This window comes from Mirounga leonina, unplaced genomic scaffold (genome assembly GCF_011800145.1).
Source record: "Mirounga leonina isolate KUSES-001 unplaced genomic scaffold, KU_Mleo_1.0 Mir_128, whole genome shotgun sequence".
Lineage (NCBI taxonomy): Eukaryota > Metazoa > Chordata > Mammalia > Carnivora > Phocidae > Mirounga > Mirounga leonina.
The window spans coordinates 8,505,231-8,524,241 of record NW_023270320.1 but is presented as its reverse complement, the minus strand read 5'-3'; the positions used below and the strand labels follow the sequence as shown (position 1 = coordinate 8,524,241).

Genomic DNA, 19,011 nt, shown 5'->3' with positions numbered 1-19,011 from the left:
CAACAGTAAAGACAGAGCTTGGTGAGCTTGGTCCACTCAAAGATGCTGTAAGAGATTGCACAAGCCAGCCCTGTCTCTGCAGTCCTTTGTCATGGATACTTTCAGTGTTTTCAGTTTCACTGGCAAGCCACCTTTTCACATGTGAACACACTTTGGTACTGATTTACAATGACAGCGCCCATGTTATCTTCCTTAGAATTCCGTAGAATTCCTTTTTTTCCTCTCTACAGTTTCTACCATCTTTTTAAAGCACATCCTCCTGCCTTAAGTCAGGAAATTGAAGGAAACGGTTTTCAATTTACATTTTTTAAAGGCTAGGAGAAATTTCACAAACCATGATTAAAAATGTTGTTGCTCGTAACCTATTTCATATAGCAAGAAGCCTGAGTTGGTTCATTTTATAACCAGCCAACATATCAGAATAAGAATTGTTCATTTTGCCAAAAATCACTAGTTACCCACTCAATTTCTATTCAATCAATAGCTACTCATCCTTCAAGGCCAACCGAAATGCCTCCTCCAGGAAGCCCTTCCTGCTCTTAATTCCTGAAGCATAAATCTCATAATGCTCAGCATTTTTCTTAACCACCTGCTTGTCTTGAAGCAGGGTGGCATAGAGAAATGAATCTTGGTATAGTTATTAGGAAATCAGACTTCTGGTTTCAGCCATGTTACAAACTACCTGGGTATTTTCACCACATTTCATAACCTTTGTGGTGTCTATAAAAAAAAAAAAAAAAAAGCCAAAAGACTGATTAGGAAATTGGACAGATGTCCTGGAGCATCCAAGGTCACTGAGCTAGGAAGTATAAAATCATACCCCAAAGCAAGGTCCCTCTGCCTCCGAAAACCATGCTTTTCTATTGCCCCATGCTAACACGAAATACGGGAAGAATTTTGATGAGTGTTGTTCTATGATATTCCAGGGAATAGAACTAAAACCAGTAAGTAGAATCTACTTAATATGATAACATGTACTTTGAATTTCCAAGCAGAAGGTATAATATGCAATGTTTCTCAAATGTATTTGACCAGGGATCGGCTCTTTCTTGGAACATCTTCTGAGAAACCCTTTTGGAAATAACGCGTTAAGGCACTGGGTTTCCAAGATACAGCCCTCAGAATGTAACTGTGTCAAATAGTTATGGAACAACAAAACATATTATCATTAATAAGATCTCTGCATGAACCAGCTTCCTCAATTAACAGATTCTTGAAGACAGAAGACTCACTGAGGTTTTTTTTTTTTTTTTTAAAGATTTTATTTATTTATTTGAGAGAGAGAATGAGACAGAGAGAGCATGAGAGTGGGGAGGGTCAGAGGGAGAAGCAGACTCCCAGTCGAGCAGGGAGCCCGATGCAGGACTCGATCCCGGGACTCCAGGATCATGACCTGAGCCGAAGGCAGTCGCTTAACCAACTGAGCCACCCAGGCGCCCCTCACTGAGGTTTATAGCCATGTGAGCCTGGCCACTTGCCAAGAAGGGCTCTCACAGCTGTGGTGCCTGCAGTAGGAAAAGGTGTTAAGGTTGGAAAAAGCTTCGAGGCAGGATCCCAGAAGAGTTCATAAATGGCACATGTTTGCTTAAAGGAAAACACAAGAGGACACATTCCTAACATGAAGGATAGTTCTTGGGGTTTAAATAGTCCTAACTATTCCCTCAACCCCATCTCAGATTTGATGTTTTAAGTTCTCTTTATATTATTATCATTATATTTGCTTTTTTGCTATATAACCAATTACCATAAACTTAATAGGACAAAACAATACCCATTTACTGTCTCACATTTTTTGTAGGTCAAAAGTCCAGGCGTGGCATAATTGGGTTTTCTGATCAGGATCTCACAAGGCTGAGATCAAGGTGGTGTCTGGGGACACGTTTTCACCTAGAGCTTAGAGTCCTTTTTCCAAGCTTATTTGGATTGTTGACCAAATCTAATTCCTTGCAGGTCCCCATTTTCTTGCTGGCTCTTGGACCGGGGTCATGCTCAGCTCCTAGGGGATGCCCTCAGGTCCTAGCTCCCTGTCCAGCTCTATAGACAGTTCACAGCCCTGCTGTTTGCATTCTACCAGGCCAGCAGGAGTGATGCCTCCAGATAAGAGCTGCCTCTTCTTTCTTCTAAACGTCACCTGATTAGGTCAGGCCTACTCTGGAAAATCTCAATCAATTCATAGTCAACTGATTAGAGACCTTAATGAAGAAACCCTTGTGTCTTGTAACCTATCATAGTCACAGGAGTGATTCAATCAGATGCTTTTCAGCTTTAAAATTCTGTTGGTTCACATAAACTTATCAGCAGCCACTTTAATCTCACCGATGTCTGTATGGTTTCACATTGGAAATGATGATCTGATTGCTGGGATGCACTGAAATCACCAGTCCTCACTGGACAGCTCTAAATGAGAAGCAGGGTGGGCAGCAGGCAGATGCCTTCCACCACACCCCAGGCTCTAGACCTCCTCATGGACTCCTGGTGGGCTCGTATATGACCAAAGCAATGTCATTCTGAAACAAGACCAAAATATTTACTACGGAATCACGCACTTCACAATCAGGGCGGGGCAACACAAACTTAAAGATGATCAATATACAATCAGTTCCCCTCTGTAGCTTTCCTGACAGGTGCCTGCCCAGCCAGCAACTTGGATTAGCCCATTTGTCTTTGGTCAGCTCTGACTATCACAGGTTCATTCCTTATACTGAACTGAAATCTGTCATCTGGGGTCTTCTTCCTACTGATTCTAAATCTATCCCTGAGAACCACCCCCCCCAAAAAAGAAAGAAAGGTTTAATTCTGCTGTCACCTGACATCTCCCTGGATGTAGGAAGCTGATGATTGTGACCCCCCCACACCCTCAAGTGGAAGACACTGTCGTAAATCTCCAGTACGTGATTCACGAGGCTGCCAGAGAAGTTATTTACTATGTTAGGACATAGGAGAACGTGTCAATGTATTTTACAGAGTCCATCACAAAAGGCAAGCATGTTGTGCATGTGCGTTAATAGATCTTCTTAAAAAAAAAATAGAGTGTTGATCGGTAATGCTTCTGTTGAGATCTGACTATGCTTTCTTTATTTGTAGAGTGAAAGAGAAACCATCACATTCTTTGCACAAGAGGACAGCACTTTCCCTGCACAGACTGGCCCCAAAGCCTTCAAAATACCTTACTCCATCAGACAGCGGATTTGTGCCACCTTCGATACCCCCAATGCCAAAGGCAAGGACTGGCAGATGTTAGCACAGAAAAATAGCATCAACAGGTAACTGGGGGCAACTGGAAAGAGGACGCTCCTGAGAGTTTTGGAGAAAACGAAGGGGGTTGGGTGTATCCACGTGGTTTCCAGGCCCTGATATCTTTATCAATCCCTCCGGCCATATTTCATGTGAGGCCTGGCTATGTATGTGGGCAAAGATCAAGAACAGGACACTATGTGTGACATTTCCTTCCACCCACTGTGCCTTTGGGGACATTATAGAAAAGTCTTACTTTGGTCCTGGTCCCATCTTTAGGTTGGCTAACTTGGGCCACCCAAATGGGGGTAGAGGCTAGGTCATCTTGGTAGTTGTGGGAGTTCCCAGCACGGTCTTGACCAGTGATAACAGAAACAAAGAAGTAAGCGTCTCACCGCTCCTCCCTACCATCTGGCCACCTTAAGCGTGATTTAACCCTTCATGGGGACATGCTCAGCCTGCAAAAGTGGGTGCTTCAGTACTAAAAGTTTGAGGATGAGAATTCCCAGATATGAAGGCAGGTAACCTAGACACGGGAACGAGTCTGCTGCTTCACCAGGCTCCCATTACTAATGCTAGCTTTGTAGTTAAGTTGAGAGTAGAATAGAGAGATTCATAACGGGATTGATTGCTTTCGATGAGAAGCAAGAGTGATGGCATCCCGGGCAGCACCGGTGGGCAGGCAGCTTTGGCTGGGCTCGAAGGATAACCAGCAGGGAGAGGGCATTGGCAAGCAACACCTCCCCTACCCCACCCCCACCTCCCCCCATGCCCCAGAATGAATAGAAAGAAGAACAAGTTTTGCCAGAACCATTTTAGGTCCCTTTTCCTCTGGTACTGTTTTTTTTGTTTTGTTTTTTTTTCTTTTGAGGCAAAGCCTTATTTTCTTACTGTTTGGCTTGCTCTGTCATTTCCATTTTGTGTTCTTTATTTCCACAGACATCCTACCTGACTCTTTCTTCTCTGAAAGGGAGGTAGGTGTCTGCCAGGAAATGATAGAGTGCTGCTCCCTGTTTCAAAAGGGATCCAGAATCCAAGAACGAAGGACCCAACTAGAAAGTAGTCAAGCTCAGAGAGGCAAATCAAGGAAGAAGGCATGGCTGCCAAAGAAAAGGGAATTTGCAGAGACAGGCAAACCCAGAAAGAACAGATACATTCTTGAGAGTCATATATTGAAAATGAAAGAATACAAAAATGTATATGTACAGGAAAAAAAAATTAGGTTGAATATTTCCCAGCAAGTTTGACAAAGGGAGGAGATGTCTCATTCATAACCATGAGCACCCTGACAATGTCAAGCTCACTCTCTGATCAACACAGGGACAAGAATGAAAAACCAACCCAGAGAACAGAATTTGGTTGACAAAGAAAAAAGGGTGGGGGGTGGATTGGGCCCCCTGTAAGGCATCCCTGGTTCTCCAACCCATACCAATCTACCTGAAGACACCACTCACCAGCCCTCTTTTTCTACAATTGCAATTCATAGAATTTGAACTACATTAACTCCCTAATCCATTCTGACCATAAGAGTTTATGATTTGTAATTCACCATTCACATGAAAATAATTGCCCCCAAATATCTGTGGATCCACAGAAGCTATCACGTTCCTCTTGCCTCGTTCCATTTCATTCTCTGCTTACAGTTTACTTATGAGAACAACAATGAGTGCCCCCAAAGTCAGCAGTTGGGGCCATTGCACAGTAGGGAAAATGCATTTCAGACTGGGAGACTAGAGTCAACAACCTTTTATGTCTGGGCTGTCATGAACAGGAAATGGCTACACAGGAGCAGACCACCCCTCCAAGTGTCCAGGGTCCTCTGATTTGAACACTTGGGTGCCTATTTGCTTCAGGCTGTCCCTAAGACTCCTTCTCCAGGAAAACCTAAATTTCCTTGACATAAGAAACACAAATGACCTACTTTATGGAAAGTTTCTAACACAGTGCCCAGAAAATGTTGATTTTCATTTTTTTTAAAAGATTTTATTTATTTGACAGAGAGAGACACAACGAGTGAGGGAACACAAGCAGGGGGAGTGGGAGAGGGAGAAGCAGGCTCCCCCATGACCAGAGAGCCCAACTCGGGGCTCGATTCCAGGACCCTGGGATCATGACTTGAGCCAAAGACAGATGCTTAACCAACTAAGCCACCCAGGTGCCCCCTGAAAATGTTGATTTTCAATCAGTGTCGCTCTTTGCAATTTTCACTAATAGCAAATTAGGATGGCATGAATACATGTAATCTACTATTTTTAAATCTTCTTTGGTAAACATATTCAACTTCAGTGAATGGCATGTCCTGCCTCCCTCTTCATTCTCTGGCTTAGCCCTCCAAAAGTTATCTACCAAGTGAGAATGGTTTAAATTGAGAATCAGCAAACTTCTTTCTGTTAAAGAACCAGATAGCAAATAGTTTAGGCCATATAGGATCTGTTGTAATTGCTCGGTGCCATTCAGCCCTGCTTCTTCAGTGAGAAACAGCCAGAGAAAATACATGGAACACAGCTACGCCTATTTGTGTAACAAACTTTCTTTATAAGAACAAGCAACAACCAGCATTTGCCCTATAGAACATAGTTTGCTGACCCCTCATTTAAATAAATCTGCCCTCATTTAGTAAGATTTCTATAGGATCTTGTTGCTTCAGTCAGAGGAACACTGGGAGATGAGGCTTCTCAGTCAGCTCAGCATCCAAGCTTTGCGGGGAAAAGAGGGGGATAGGACCCTTTTCTGCAGACTGGCTGGTTCCAGCAGAAGGGCCACCAACATATTCACAGAGGCAGAGTAAAGACTACTGAAAACCACCTTGCACCATGTTAGCTCATTCTCATTGTGCAGGAATGGTCAAGTTCCTTTTATGTTTTCATTACTGTACCAAAAATCTGTCTTCTCCTACATGGGAAGAAGCCCTACGAAACAAAGAGGAATGGGATTTTCAGATGTAATTTGTCACAACTTCCTATTGCGTAATCCCAAATCACTGGCTGGGCTCGCTTAGGGTTACAGATAATTTAGCATAGAACTGATCATTAATGTATGTTAAAACACAAAAATCTGACATTGTGAATATGCAGACATTACTGGGCGAGAGAGTCATCCCATTGCTTGAGATCCCATCCACTCTGGGATCACAAGAGAAAGAGGATGACAAAGCATACAGGCTTTGTTAGAAAATTCACCTTCCTTGATCTCGTGACAGCACTTTTCACCTGCTTCTCCCCCTCCTTTCAATTTCCAGAAGTATCCCAAAGCTAGCAAATCATGAAGGAAGAATTTTCAAAGGGAGTGGAGGGAAACGTTTACTTTTATTTTATTGCCAGTGAAAATGCTCTCATACCCTCCTTTTGGGGAAATGCAAATGTCACTGATGATAATCTGCCTTTTTGCCAAACAAGTTTCTACTTAGATCTGAATGGGGGGGTGGGGGGGGGGAAGGCTCAGAATATAAAGTGAAAGGCTTAGCAATCGATGAGAATGTGAGAAATGTCAGTGGTGTGTGTTATGAGGCGGCAACACAGGTGGCCTTGCAACTTGCCTGGCATATGGATCACGCTAAGGAAGCTACACAGCCTAGCAAAGAATGTCATCGAGAACAGTTGCAATTATAGATTCTGTGAGCAAACTTTGACTATTACTCAGAGTCCATACTTGCTGCATTTGAAAGCTGAGATTGCACATTTGTTCTCTAAATTCAGCTGCAATAACCCTCTACTTCAGTGCTCCTGGCCCCATGTGATCGGTAGGTGGGGAGTGCTGAGAAATAAAGAATTGATTGCGTGAAAGTAGATGGTGAGGAACATGGCTGAGGACCGAAAAGATTAATGTCGGAAAAGAACTGCTTCAGCCAAAAGTATTCTCCCATCTCTAAACTTCCCTAGTGCTTTGTATTGTGATGACACTATGTATCTTTAGTTATTGTTAAACCCACCAAGATGGTTCTCTCTCCTTAGGGGAAATCCAGTAATTTTTCCTTGAATGAATGACACGAACTCTTTCATTGGACACTAACTATGCTTTACCTCAAAAACTTTCTTCCTCATAAATAGAATTGATAGGAATAACCATCAAAGGATTTTCAAAATTGGTCTCCAAGGAAAACAGTTTACATGGCTGACATGAGGGAAGATTCTGGTCTTCTCTCCCAGCTCTTACACAGTCCCCAAAATTCTACCATTAGCTCATTCTTCTTTAAGGCCTCATGATTTTCATATTCCAGAAACCCTTGTGAAAACATAGCCAGCTTGACCATGTTGCTATGGGAACAGCTGCTGGAGAAAGTGCATGAGACATGGGAGTCTGAGCGGAGGGAAAGCAGCCGAGATGGAAAAGAGGATGCCAAGGTGGAAAGAAGCACATAATTACATCCTATTAACAGTTTTTCATAATAGTACACAGTTGAACCTTGAACAACACAGTTGAACTTTGGAACTGCATGGGTCCGCTTGTATGTGGATTTTTTTTTCAGTAAATACGGACCAGTGCTATAAATGTATCTTCTCTTCCTTATGATTTTCTTAATGACATTTCTTTTCTCTCGCCTACTTTAAGAATACAGTATATGATACACATGACATACAAAGTATGTGTCAACTGTTTATGATCTCAGTAAGGCTTCTAGTCGACAGTAGACTAGTGGTAGTTAAGTTTTGGGGGAACCAACTGGATTTTTGGCCGTGTGGTGGGGGGAGGGCTAACTCCCCACATTGTTCAAGGGTCAGCTAAAACATATTTCTAATGTCAGGGGTTAAAATAGTTTATGTTGGCTGTTAATGTTCATGGGTGATGGTGTAGCAATTGTGAGCAAATGAAATTTCTCAAACCTCGTGGCTGATAACCAGTTTTTCCACCAGGACCTCTAATGAGAAACAGAATCTTCTCCTACTGAGGTCATATCCTTTCATTCCCTCTGTCCACCCTCTTAATTGGATACATAGGAACAGTGAAATGACCAGAGGACAGAGGAAGGTCACAAGGCAGCTTCCTCGTCTATCTTGGAATAACTGTTGAGAATTCACCAGAAGTAGAGTAGCCCATGTGCCAGCTGCCTTTTTGGGGTGAGGGAGGAAGAGGAGAACAAAAGCCATACAGGAGGCCTGCTTCCCAGGCAGGCCACTGTGGGGGGCGGGGGGGAGTCTCGCAGTGACCACGGAGACTCTGTTTTCATTCCTGTGGTTTGGGGTTTACTGTGATGACATCAAACTCCACTTTCTTTCTTCTGCCGGCTGGAGGCTAGAAAACACATCCTAACCTTTCAGTAATAAAAATGGATGTAAGGGCGTCATATCCCAAAAAGCCCCCTTTAGGACTCTTCCAGGGAAAGTTAATACATAGGGAGACAGATAGCATTACATGGGTCCTTGGAGGCAAAATAGGGGGAAGCCCAAATCAGACTTTCTGGTTCTGGCCCAGGAGGCTTATGCAGGGGGTGAAACGTGAAGAGCCCTTAACAGTGAAGTCAGAGGGACCCAGCACAGCAAAGCTTCATTCCACTGAGGTCAGTGACTCATGAAACTGCCCACTAATACGAAGCGGAAGCAGATAGCCCTGGGACAAGTGTAGCCGTGAAAAAGCTGTATACAGTTTATAAGTGGCAGGTGTCCATCCTAAAGGCAATATGGAAAAGAAGTTTCTTAATGTTCCTCCAAGAGAACCAAAGCCATGCTTCCGCAGCCCCAGGCGCCGGTGACGGGGCACTGCATTCCTTCTAGGCAAGGGGCGAGTTTGTGCTGATCCTTAAAGGAATAGCAGGTTCTTCTCCTTTATGCTAATAGGGTTTTCAGAAAAGATGGACACGCCCAGGCCCCTTTTATAGCCTAAATAATCCCCTTGAAAAGAGCGGTCTCAGACAGCACTGAAAAAACTGGCAGCGTCCGTTTGCCTGAATATGAGGTGTTCATCATCTGAGAAAATTAAATTATAGGAAGGATTTTAACCTAATTCATTAGAGGATTCTTTAAGGGATTAACTGTTTCTTTTCAGTGATTTGCGAGGTTTTATTGAAACACGTAGTGAGTATTTTGCAAAGGGAGAAGTCTAACTATTTCACGATTCCCTTACTCAGCATTAGCACAGGGGTCTTTCCTCTCGGAACAGACGGTGGTCATTCTCCTTCACCCTCAGGATGCGTAAAAGGTCTCAAGGTTATGGAGTGGGAAAATTAGTTTAAATGAGACCTATTTTTCCTTGATATTTCCCAGTTCAAAGAAAACTAGAGATTCGACTTGGTAGTTTTCATGGCCATTTACTTCCAAATATGACAAATTGTCATAGACACTTTCATCCTGTCAGGAATGAAACTAGAGAATTGAAAACAGGGTTTATAACTGACCTTATTCTCCTTTGGCAACTCACGGGTGGCCCCGAAAGCTCCAGGTCCTTAAATGTTTGACAAGGAAAAAAAAACATCCTTGCTATTCCCCTTCAAGAGCCAGATAATAGAAGAGACAAAAGGAAAAACTGAGAGGAATTTCATGGCCACATTAATTGACCTAAAACGATGAATGCACCTGTACCTGTCTGACGGCAAGACAGAGTGGAACTCTGTGTTTGTTTTCTGTTGCCTGTACCCCATCCTTGTGGGTGCCCCCTGACAGCTGCCTTGCACTGGAAGGCACGGGAGACAATAGGCAGAGGTTGAATTATGGCATCCATCTTTTACTTCTTCTTTGGAAAATGCAGCACTGACTTGGCTTTATCCTGAAAGCTGCTTTGCTGTTTGTTGAGTACCCGGGGAGGTTCAAGTTTGGGGATGGAAGCCTGACGGATGGGACAAATGGTTGTGTTGTGTCCAATTACTGCTGTTCAATATGAATGGCTTTTCTCTTCTGTCCGCATTGAAAGAACCATATGGAGGGCTGGTTTTGGTCACATACAAGGCTCTCATTAAATGAGACAATGAGGATGATAGCAGGGATATTAATATTTTTTCATTAGGACTCTGTTTCCATTCCCTCTGGCACTAACAGTAGGATTATGCTCTGTTCCTATAAATGATGGCTCCCGATTTGTTATGGGCAGCTTAACTTAGTTTTCACTTTTTATACTACAAGCCTACTCGGAAAGAAGATATTTTTAAAATATGCTTTTTTAAAGGCTAAAACAATTCAGTTGACTGAAATGTAAATGGCAAGTTTGTAGAATATAAACAGACTTGCTGCCTTCATGTTACAGGGATTATTAGTACACCCCAACACCTGAAGGTGTTGGGTGAAATCCTCAATTCTGAACTAATTTACAGCATGCCCCTGGTATGAGGGGGTCTTCTGTGCTAATGACATTAAGCTGCAGCTCTAATGTGGTCCCCAACTATATTTCAGTAGGAAATCCATTCTCCCAGTTAGTGACCAGAAGAGCTTACAGCTTGCAAATAAAGTGGATCAGCCCCCATGGTAGCAGGATTCTGAGAAACTTGAGAGTTTGTTATCTGGAATTCAGAATCAAAGGGAGTCCCTTATAGGGCACACACAGTGGGACCTAAGAACACTGAGCCAGGCCAACTCCATTGTGAGCGCAGAATGCCCTCCAGAGAGCTTCAGTGTTTTTCCCCAGGGCTGACATTGAGCCTCAGACCTGTGCCTGCCCCCATTACTCTTATCTCCCTGTTAACTGATTGAAGGGTTAGATGTTACTATTCCTGAAGATATTTACATTTGAATAGGCTTTCAAGTACTTAAGAAAAGATGGTCTCTCTAAACTCACACCAAAGGTACACCCAGCCACTTTTCCTTTTCCTAAAACTAGCCTATAAACACCTCGGAGGGCAGAATTTTAACATGGGCCCTTAATTCTTCCCTCCTCTTTGCATCCAAAAATGGAAACAGGCACAGTCATTATTCCCAGAAATCCTCAAATTTTAACCTAATTTCCATTATTCATTTAACATGGTCATTAATTTGAAGATGTATTTTGAAAACTGTGATTCTGCATAAAAATTTGGTTTTGGACCATATACACCATTATAGGTTGGCCTGTGTCTAGCTAGTGAAATCGCGAAGGTAAAGATTCATGCTTCCAATTCTTGTCCTGGCTTCCACCTCAATCATGGGATTTTAATCGAGGATAAGGGATGGGGATAGGAAAGTCTCAGAGGAAATTAATCCTGGTAATAAAACAACCATCCCCCCCACCTCAGCTGTCCCCAGAACTCAGGTGAATGAAGGCATGTAGGCTCAACAAGACAAAATTAAATTTAATAAACCATTACCACTCAATAAACTTACATGGGTAAATTTGCCCAGCTGTCTTAGCATGTGTGTGTGTGTGTGTTTTTAATGGTTTACTCTTTTAGTGGAAGTTCCAAAGGAAAAGATAAAGTCATCGAGTCTAAAGAGCTTAGGACAAATAAATTGACCTGAAGACCTAGAAGGTGTCTAAAGTAAATTCCTAAAATTTAAGAGTTATCTGACCTGCATAATATGCAGCATCTTTATGACACTACAAAAAACAAAACCTTATTTTTTCAAAATAACCTCAGTCTATCAGAATCCTAAAAGGCTATGACAAAAGGTCACCCAAAGTTAAGAGCTTAAAAAAATAACAATATGAAGCATCTAACACCAGCATTATAAACATTCAAAGAGAATTTAAACATGTTTCAAAGAGAAAGAAAAAAATTAAGTTTTACTTTGAGGCATCCACCTAAATTTCAAGACTACTAGTTTTGCTAAATGTTCTGGTTTCATTAAAAAAAAAAAAAAAACAAAAAATCAAAGACACTCAGAAAATTGCTCAATACCAACTATTGCCATGAATTCTATTCTCTAGTATTAACAATATTCCCTGAATTGTGTGCATTTACCTGCTAGTGTCCAAATGCACCACCATTATGAAGAGAAATGAGTCACATAGACTGGGATCAGAATAATTTCAAAAGGGCAGTATGGAAACCACCAAACAGATGCCTGGTAGACCAGTTTTCAAAACAAAACAAAAATCAGTGCATTTGCACACATGCAATCGGTTAAAATAATCCAACTATCTTGGAGGAATAGCCTATTGCATTAGAATTTTAGGGTCTTTTATATACTAATTGTTCTGGGGGAGACAGGTAAAGATAATTTAATAGGAGGTCTGTTTATCACAAAGCTAACTGAATCATTTTTAATGTTCCTGCATGTAGCTACTAAAATTAAGTGGAATTTGAGATTTGTGTGTGTTATGATGAATGTGCTCGTATAGAGGATAAATCGGAGCCATGCTTTGGGGAGCACATTTCACTTGTTACAATATGTTCAGAGACCTGCGCCAAGTGAGAGTTACATTTCTGCCTCTTTTGATCACTTAGCTTTAGGCCTGGGTGCTTATTCTACAAATCAGGACGTTTGCAGGAGTGCTGAGAACCAAATGGCTGGCAGGAACCCTTCGACAGCCCTGCTCTTCTTCCTCTACACTTAGAACACCTTCCCACCCCCACTCCCAACCCCACCACGTATTCATGAAAACTTCTGATATCCTGTTGGGACAAAGATTCATCCCGGCCTCCAAAACATATTCTGTATGCCTCTCCCAGAGTTTTATTATTGCATTTTTATGCCTGGGTCTTCCTGTCCTGTCTTGAAATGTCAGAGATCCCTGAACACTTACTGAGGATGAAGCTCTCAAAGTGCTTGAGGCAGGATGTGTAATTGTGCATTCAACAACTTTAACCCTCTGGCTACTTATTTTCAAAGGCAGCACAAAACATAAAGTTCAGTCTAATCTTCTCTCAAATAGTTACCTCTGGAAATCGAGCTTGAGTTGTAAGACAGCATAGGACAGGGATCAGCACTATGGCCTAAAGGCCAAATCTGGCCCACCACCTGCTTTTCTATAGCCCAGGAGCTAGAATAGTTTTAGGTTTTTTAAATGGTCAGGAAAATAAATAAGTAAATAAATAACTAAATAAATAATCAAAAGAAGAGAAATATTGTGTGACGTGACAACTGTAGGACCTTCAAATTTCAATGTGTCCCAATTAAGTTTTATAGCCATGCTCGTTCACATGTATTGTCTATGGCTGCTTTCACACTGCCATAGCCAAGTTGGGTAGCTGCTTTAGAGACCACATATGGCCCCTAAAGGCAAAAATATTTACTAGCTGGTCTTCATAGAAATATTCGTCAACCCCTGGTATAGAATAAAGCTTAATTTGGGGGTTAATAAGATCACAAGGAATCTAGTTATTCCCACGGGACACTAGTCCACTGTTGTTCAAGGGAAAATACAAAATATAAACCCTCAATAGAATGATGAGAAATCTGTGCTCTTGTTTTGCTTGCTGTTTTTTTTTTTTCTTTTTGAAACAACATTAGATAGCATAAATATTTACCCATTCCAGAAACAATGTGTGTTTATGGTCTTTATTCTCAAAAAGGACATGGAAAGAGATTATTACACAGCCCATCCAGAGTTCACTGTCACCTAGTCTCTCAGTTTGCCTCTTTCTCAGCTACTTCCTCAGTTTGTGTTCCGCCTGAATGTTGGGCAGGGGGTATCAATAGACTGAACAGACCTAGAGGAATAGCAGTTTTCTCTACAAACATTGTCCCAGGACCAAGAAGAAGTGACAGTATTCAAAACAAAGTTCTTAAATAGAAAGAACTAGGATCCCTTCAATTGCCCAAGCAAGGTTTGATTTGCCATTTCCATTAGTGTAGAAATAAATAACTATATTTGATTCCAAGTGAGGGGGAGGGGCAGCAGTGGGGGCGAAAGGGGGGATAAGGAAAAAGATAAACCAGAGAGAACATTTTTAAGCTGGCCTTCTCCCGCTCTCCATTACAGATTCGGATGTAGTAGAAAGTATATATAGTACCCTGATAGTTATGCTATTTGGCAACCAACTAGCTTTAAGCAGTCCCTTGAGACCTTTGAATAAACTAGCACCTTATTCAGTCAAGATTACTGTGTGTGTGTGTGTGGCTTGTAAATGGTAATGTGCCCTTAAAAGCTTGTCTTCTCTTCCAAGTGCTCTTAGTTACATGAGTCTACTTTGTGATTATATGCTGAATGTGGTGAAGGAAATTGGTGCCAGGCTCAAAATAGGCAATTCTTGGTTGACTCTCAAAAATCTTTCCAACTTACCAAAACTTTACCAAAGGTGACATTTCTATCCCTGCTGTAAAAGTGCCTATGAAAACTGTGACCTTTCATCTTTCGTGTTGTCTTAATCTTCATCATAGCAAAGTCATTGTCCAAAAGGTTACCGTTTGTTTTCACTGAAGATCCCGTATCATCTGAAAAAGGCTCATAGCAATCAATTACTCAAGACAATGGATGCTGAATAAACACCTGTCATAGTATTAGATAAGGACTATCGCAGAACCAGATTATTAGCTATGATCCTTTCCCTTCAAGTGTCTGTAATCATGCTGGTGGGCAAAACTCACATGAAACGTGTAAGCAGTTTATTCATATGAAAATTTAAGCACAACAATAGAAAGAATTCAGAGAAGAAATAAAGCATTTTGAGCAAAGAGTAGAGGAGAATTGAACCAGGCATTACAGGAGAGTAGGATCTTGAGAAACAGTAAAGAGAGGAAGTGGAGAGAATAGATTGAATGAAAGCAAGAAGCAAAGTATTTTACCTAAGCCAGCATTAATGGCTCAAAGGGCAAAGGAAGACTGGGTATGTCAAAAAGAAAGCAACAACATAAAGGGAAAAGTCAAAAGTAAATGTCCTAGTGTGAGAGATTAGAAGGACATTTGTAATTACTGGGATACTTGTTATAGTTACAAAGGAGGCCAATTTGGAGGCACAGGAAAGATAACCATTTCTGCTACCTTGAGTTTGAGGAGGTGGAGGGATATCGAATCCGAGCAATCCCAAGGTCATTTGGAGACCTGTAACTAGCTCCCATTAACCTCCTACTCCTACTGTAAGAATATCCATTGCAATTCATTTTTAATTCCCTTAAAATGATTTTTATTTGTTCCTTTATTTCTGTTTTCATTTTTGTTATTCTTTGTTTAAATCTCTCCGTCTAGGAATTTATCTTATTTTGCTACACAAAGTAGTCCATCTGCTGTCATTTTGAACCTGTGGGAAGCTCGTCATCAGCACGATGGTGATCTTGACTCCCTGGCCTGTGCCCTTGAAGAGATTGGGAGGACACACACGAAACTCTCAAACATTACAGAATCCCAGCTCGATGAAGCCGACTTCAACTACAGCAGGCAAAATGGACTCTAGTCCACGATCACTCATGAGACAGTGACAGCCAGCTTCAGGACATTGCTTTAAATGGGAAAGAGGCAGCTTTCTGCCCAGGGGCATTTGGAGAATTCAGCCTTCATTTACAATCAGTGTGAATCCCTGGTTGAAGAAACTGGATTTTATATAGGTATAATATGTTCATAGGGAAAAGTACAAGCTCTCTTGAATATAAGAGGGCTCTACTGTCTTGTCTGAATCTGCACTCGGGCGAACACTTGATGAACTTTCTCAGCTTTGGAGTGGGGAGGATAAAAGTGAGGGCGTAGCTAGAGAAAAGTAACTGTGGGGAAAAGATGAGCTACGATAAAGCCAGGAAGGCAGAGAGTGAATCGTGCATGTTTTGAAACAGGTTTTTAATGAGATGCCCCAAAGGGCCAGCTGATTCTAGTACCAGATTGTCAAGGTTGTCTCCCAACTGGCATCCGTGAGGTCAGCAATCGTTGTAAAACCAGCTTTGCAAAGTGAAACGGGGTTGCCCACCCATTTGTAGGACTTTGGTAATGTCAAGGAGGGCATTTAGAATCTAGATTCTGAGTTCATCACACCAGCACCGATTCCCCCATTTATCCTAGCCACTTAACGGAAACAAGATCAGAAGGTAAGACGGACCACAAACTAGTTCTTGCCCTGTACGCCACCTTCATTTTCTCCCCAAGACAAATCTGCCCACCTTCTTTCTACCCCTTCCTTACCTGGTTTCAGAGCATAATTAAACTTCTCAATATGGAAATTTACTTCTCCTAATTCAACAAAGCAGAATCCTCCATTCCCAGCTAAACCAGTCAAATTGCAGAGTGCTATTAGAACACAGCTTGACGTGGATTTGGAAGGGGGCGGTCAAATCGGGCCCCTGGAAAGACAGGGACTGCAGACGCCACAGGCCTCAGATAAGCTGTAATTCTAGGATGGAGGTGTTGACCCAGTCTCTAAACATTGTTATAAGGGCATGAGGGGTTCTGCTCAAATTTTCAATCCAGGTTCTTGAAACTTTTTAGCCTCTTGGTACTGTGTTATCACAAAATCTCTCCGTAGGACTATAGGGCATCATCCTTTTGCCTCTTGGAAAATTAGCAGATAGTCTTTGGTCTAAATGATATGAGTAAATAGACGTGAGGAATAAGTCTACCACAGTGTCCCAGAAACCACATGCATGTTCAGGAAGCTTTTGAGCTCTGATTATTCAACCTCACTAAGTACACTTTCTCTACAGGACCATGAACATTAGGACTATTGCTTTAAGATTTTTTTTTTTTTTTAAAGAGGCAATGATATTGTGGAGAACTGAAGTCCACAGAGAATTCGTGAACCCCATCTTAACATTGTAGTCCATCTTTTATCCTATTACATCATCATTTTTGACAAGATGTCCTGGTAGACTAAAAATGAATAGATCTGTTCCTGCTCATCTTCTGGTGGATGTTTTAATTAGCTGTCCACAATCAGGACAAGCAAGGTCAAGGACCTAGATTAACTATAAGGCTGATCAGCTACTTAAAGGTTGGCTACATTAGAATAAAATATAGTCAGGGAATGGGGGAGTTGGGGAGTACTTGGCAATGGGGATATGGTCAATTTAAAAAAAAAAGTTTTTGTAAGTCCTGTGTAAAAAAAAAAAAATTATATATATATATATATATATATCTCCACCGAAGTAAAAAAGACCTAGAGATAGGTGGAATTTATGATACCATGGGTAAGGCATTAAGAACTCTTGAACGTGTTAGCCATTTTCTCTAACGTGTGGTATATATGGTCCCCTGTATTGGATGGAAGGCTTTGCCACATGAAATTCAAAAGCATCTTGCTTTTCTCAGGAACCAAAGGCATATTACATAGAACAGACCCTCTTAGAATTGCTGAGCATATTTTCAAAATACCATCTCTAGATCACTCTAGGTCAGGAAAAGACCCTTTTGCTAACGTGCTCTACTTGTTTATTCCTTCTGGAGAGCAATGAAGAGAAGGCATGAGAGGGTAAATCATCTGACACCCTTGCTAACATTTCTGGAAGAGCAAGAAGTTGAAGTAGATGGTCAGTCACCCAGAATAGAGAGTTGACTGGCACAGTGTTATACAGAAAGCATCTGCATTGACTGTTTAATAATAACTTGTAGGAAACACATAGAACACTTTTGTCAGCTTCCATCTTGGAGGATTTTTGTTTTAAAACCATCCTATCCTTTTTTCCTCTTCCCTTCTAATTGGCCTTATCATTGCTTTATATATTCCGTGAGTCCAGACAGATCTTTTAGATCCAATACATTTTTTATATCTTAAAACAAATGAAAAATTTTAATATTTTCCCTAGAATCTAGATTATGTTAAAATGAGAGATTATCATTAATCCCTCAACCTCTAGAATTTCCTCCCATGGACTTTTTTTTTTTTTTTTTTGACCTGGGTGTTTATAAATGCATGTGACCATCATAACATACTGAACAACAAAGGAAGCAAATTAGCATGATTCACAGCTGACTTCAGCCTAAGGTTCAAATCCACCTTTCAGTCCATTTTGCTCCCTCTTTTCATTTCTCTTATTTCTGCTAGACTTCTACATAGGATTTCTACAGAAATGTATGAAATTCTGTGGCCGTTGGATGTCAGGATCGTACTTTACAATAGAACGCCAAAGAGAACCCATGTTTGTGAGATGTACAGACACGGTTGAGGGGGTAGGGGTGTCAGGAGGAGTGGAAATCACAAATCAGATAGACTTTGCTGACACTTGAACTGTGGTTACTTGCTGTGGCCTAGACCCTTGTTCTCTTTTAACGTTTTCCCATCACAACACAAATGCCCCTCTAGAAAGAGGTTCACTTGCCAGTACACATGCTTACCTTAGAAATCTTCTTGTCCTAGTGTAAAAGGAATCAAGACATTAAAAGTGGGCTTTAATACTTGGTAGGTTACTTAAAAATTTTTTTACAAAATATCCCACTTACTGCCAAATCTTTCAGTCCTCAAAGGCATTTAAGTCTAACGGTCATGCTTTAAACAGGACTTCAAATTATGCCACCAAAATGGTGCACTTCACAGATGTACCAGACTGCCGCCGCATCATAAAGCTAATTTACAGTTTTTACAGCATTGCTTGTGCAGTCTTACTGGTTTACATTAAAATCCTTTAAGCCAAAAGGAAGCTCACTCTATGGATTTAAATGCAAACTTCATTTACCAGTGCAGAAAGTCTCGTAAAACTCAGATGTACTCCCACAAAAATTTTATTGGCCTTTTTGTAAGAGATGAATAGGAATTGGCACAATTCTCTTTAAAGAGGGGAAATTTTCTCTCTTTTTATTATTTTTATCTCCAGCTGCAGGTATTCTCCAGTGCCATGGTCCCTATGTTTTTCTTTCAGTTGACTTTGAGAGGGGTTATTAAGTCAGGACTAAAACAGGGTTCTCTCTGGATTAAAAGTTCTAGAATTTATTGCATCTATTTTCCTTGAGAAAAATTCTCAACATCACAATTCATAAGCAAAGGTGGAATATGAAAATGGTATACAGAGTTTCCTCAACTTTTGATGGGGTCACGTCCCCATAAACCCATCAGAAGTTGAAAATATCATGTCAAAAATACACTTA

General features: G+C 41.2%; 1 protein-coding gene across 1 annotated transcript in view; it reads left to right on the top strand.

Annotated features, from left to right (window-relative positions):
- UNC5D (unc-5 netrin receptor D) overlaps positions 1–15,450 on the top strand; it is a 559,949-nt gene extending 544,499 nt beyond the window's left edge. The window contains exons 16-17 of the mRNA XM_035004059.1: positions 3,085–3,263; positions 15,199–15,450. Of these exons, the coding sequence (XP_034859950.1) occupies positions 3,085–3,263; positions 15,199–15,403 (384 nt within the window). The 3' untranslated portion in view covers positions 15,404–15,450. The remainder of the gene's footprint in view (positions 1–3,084; positions 3,264–15,198) is intronic.
- Positions 15,451–19,011: the final 3,561 nt, after the last annotated feature.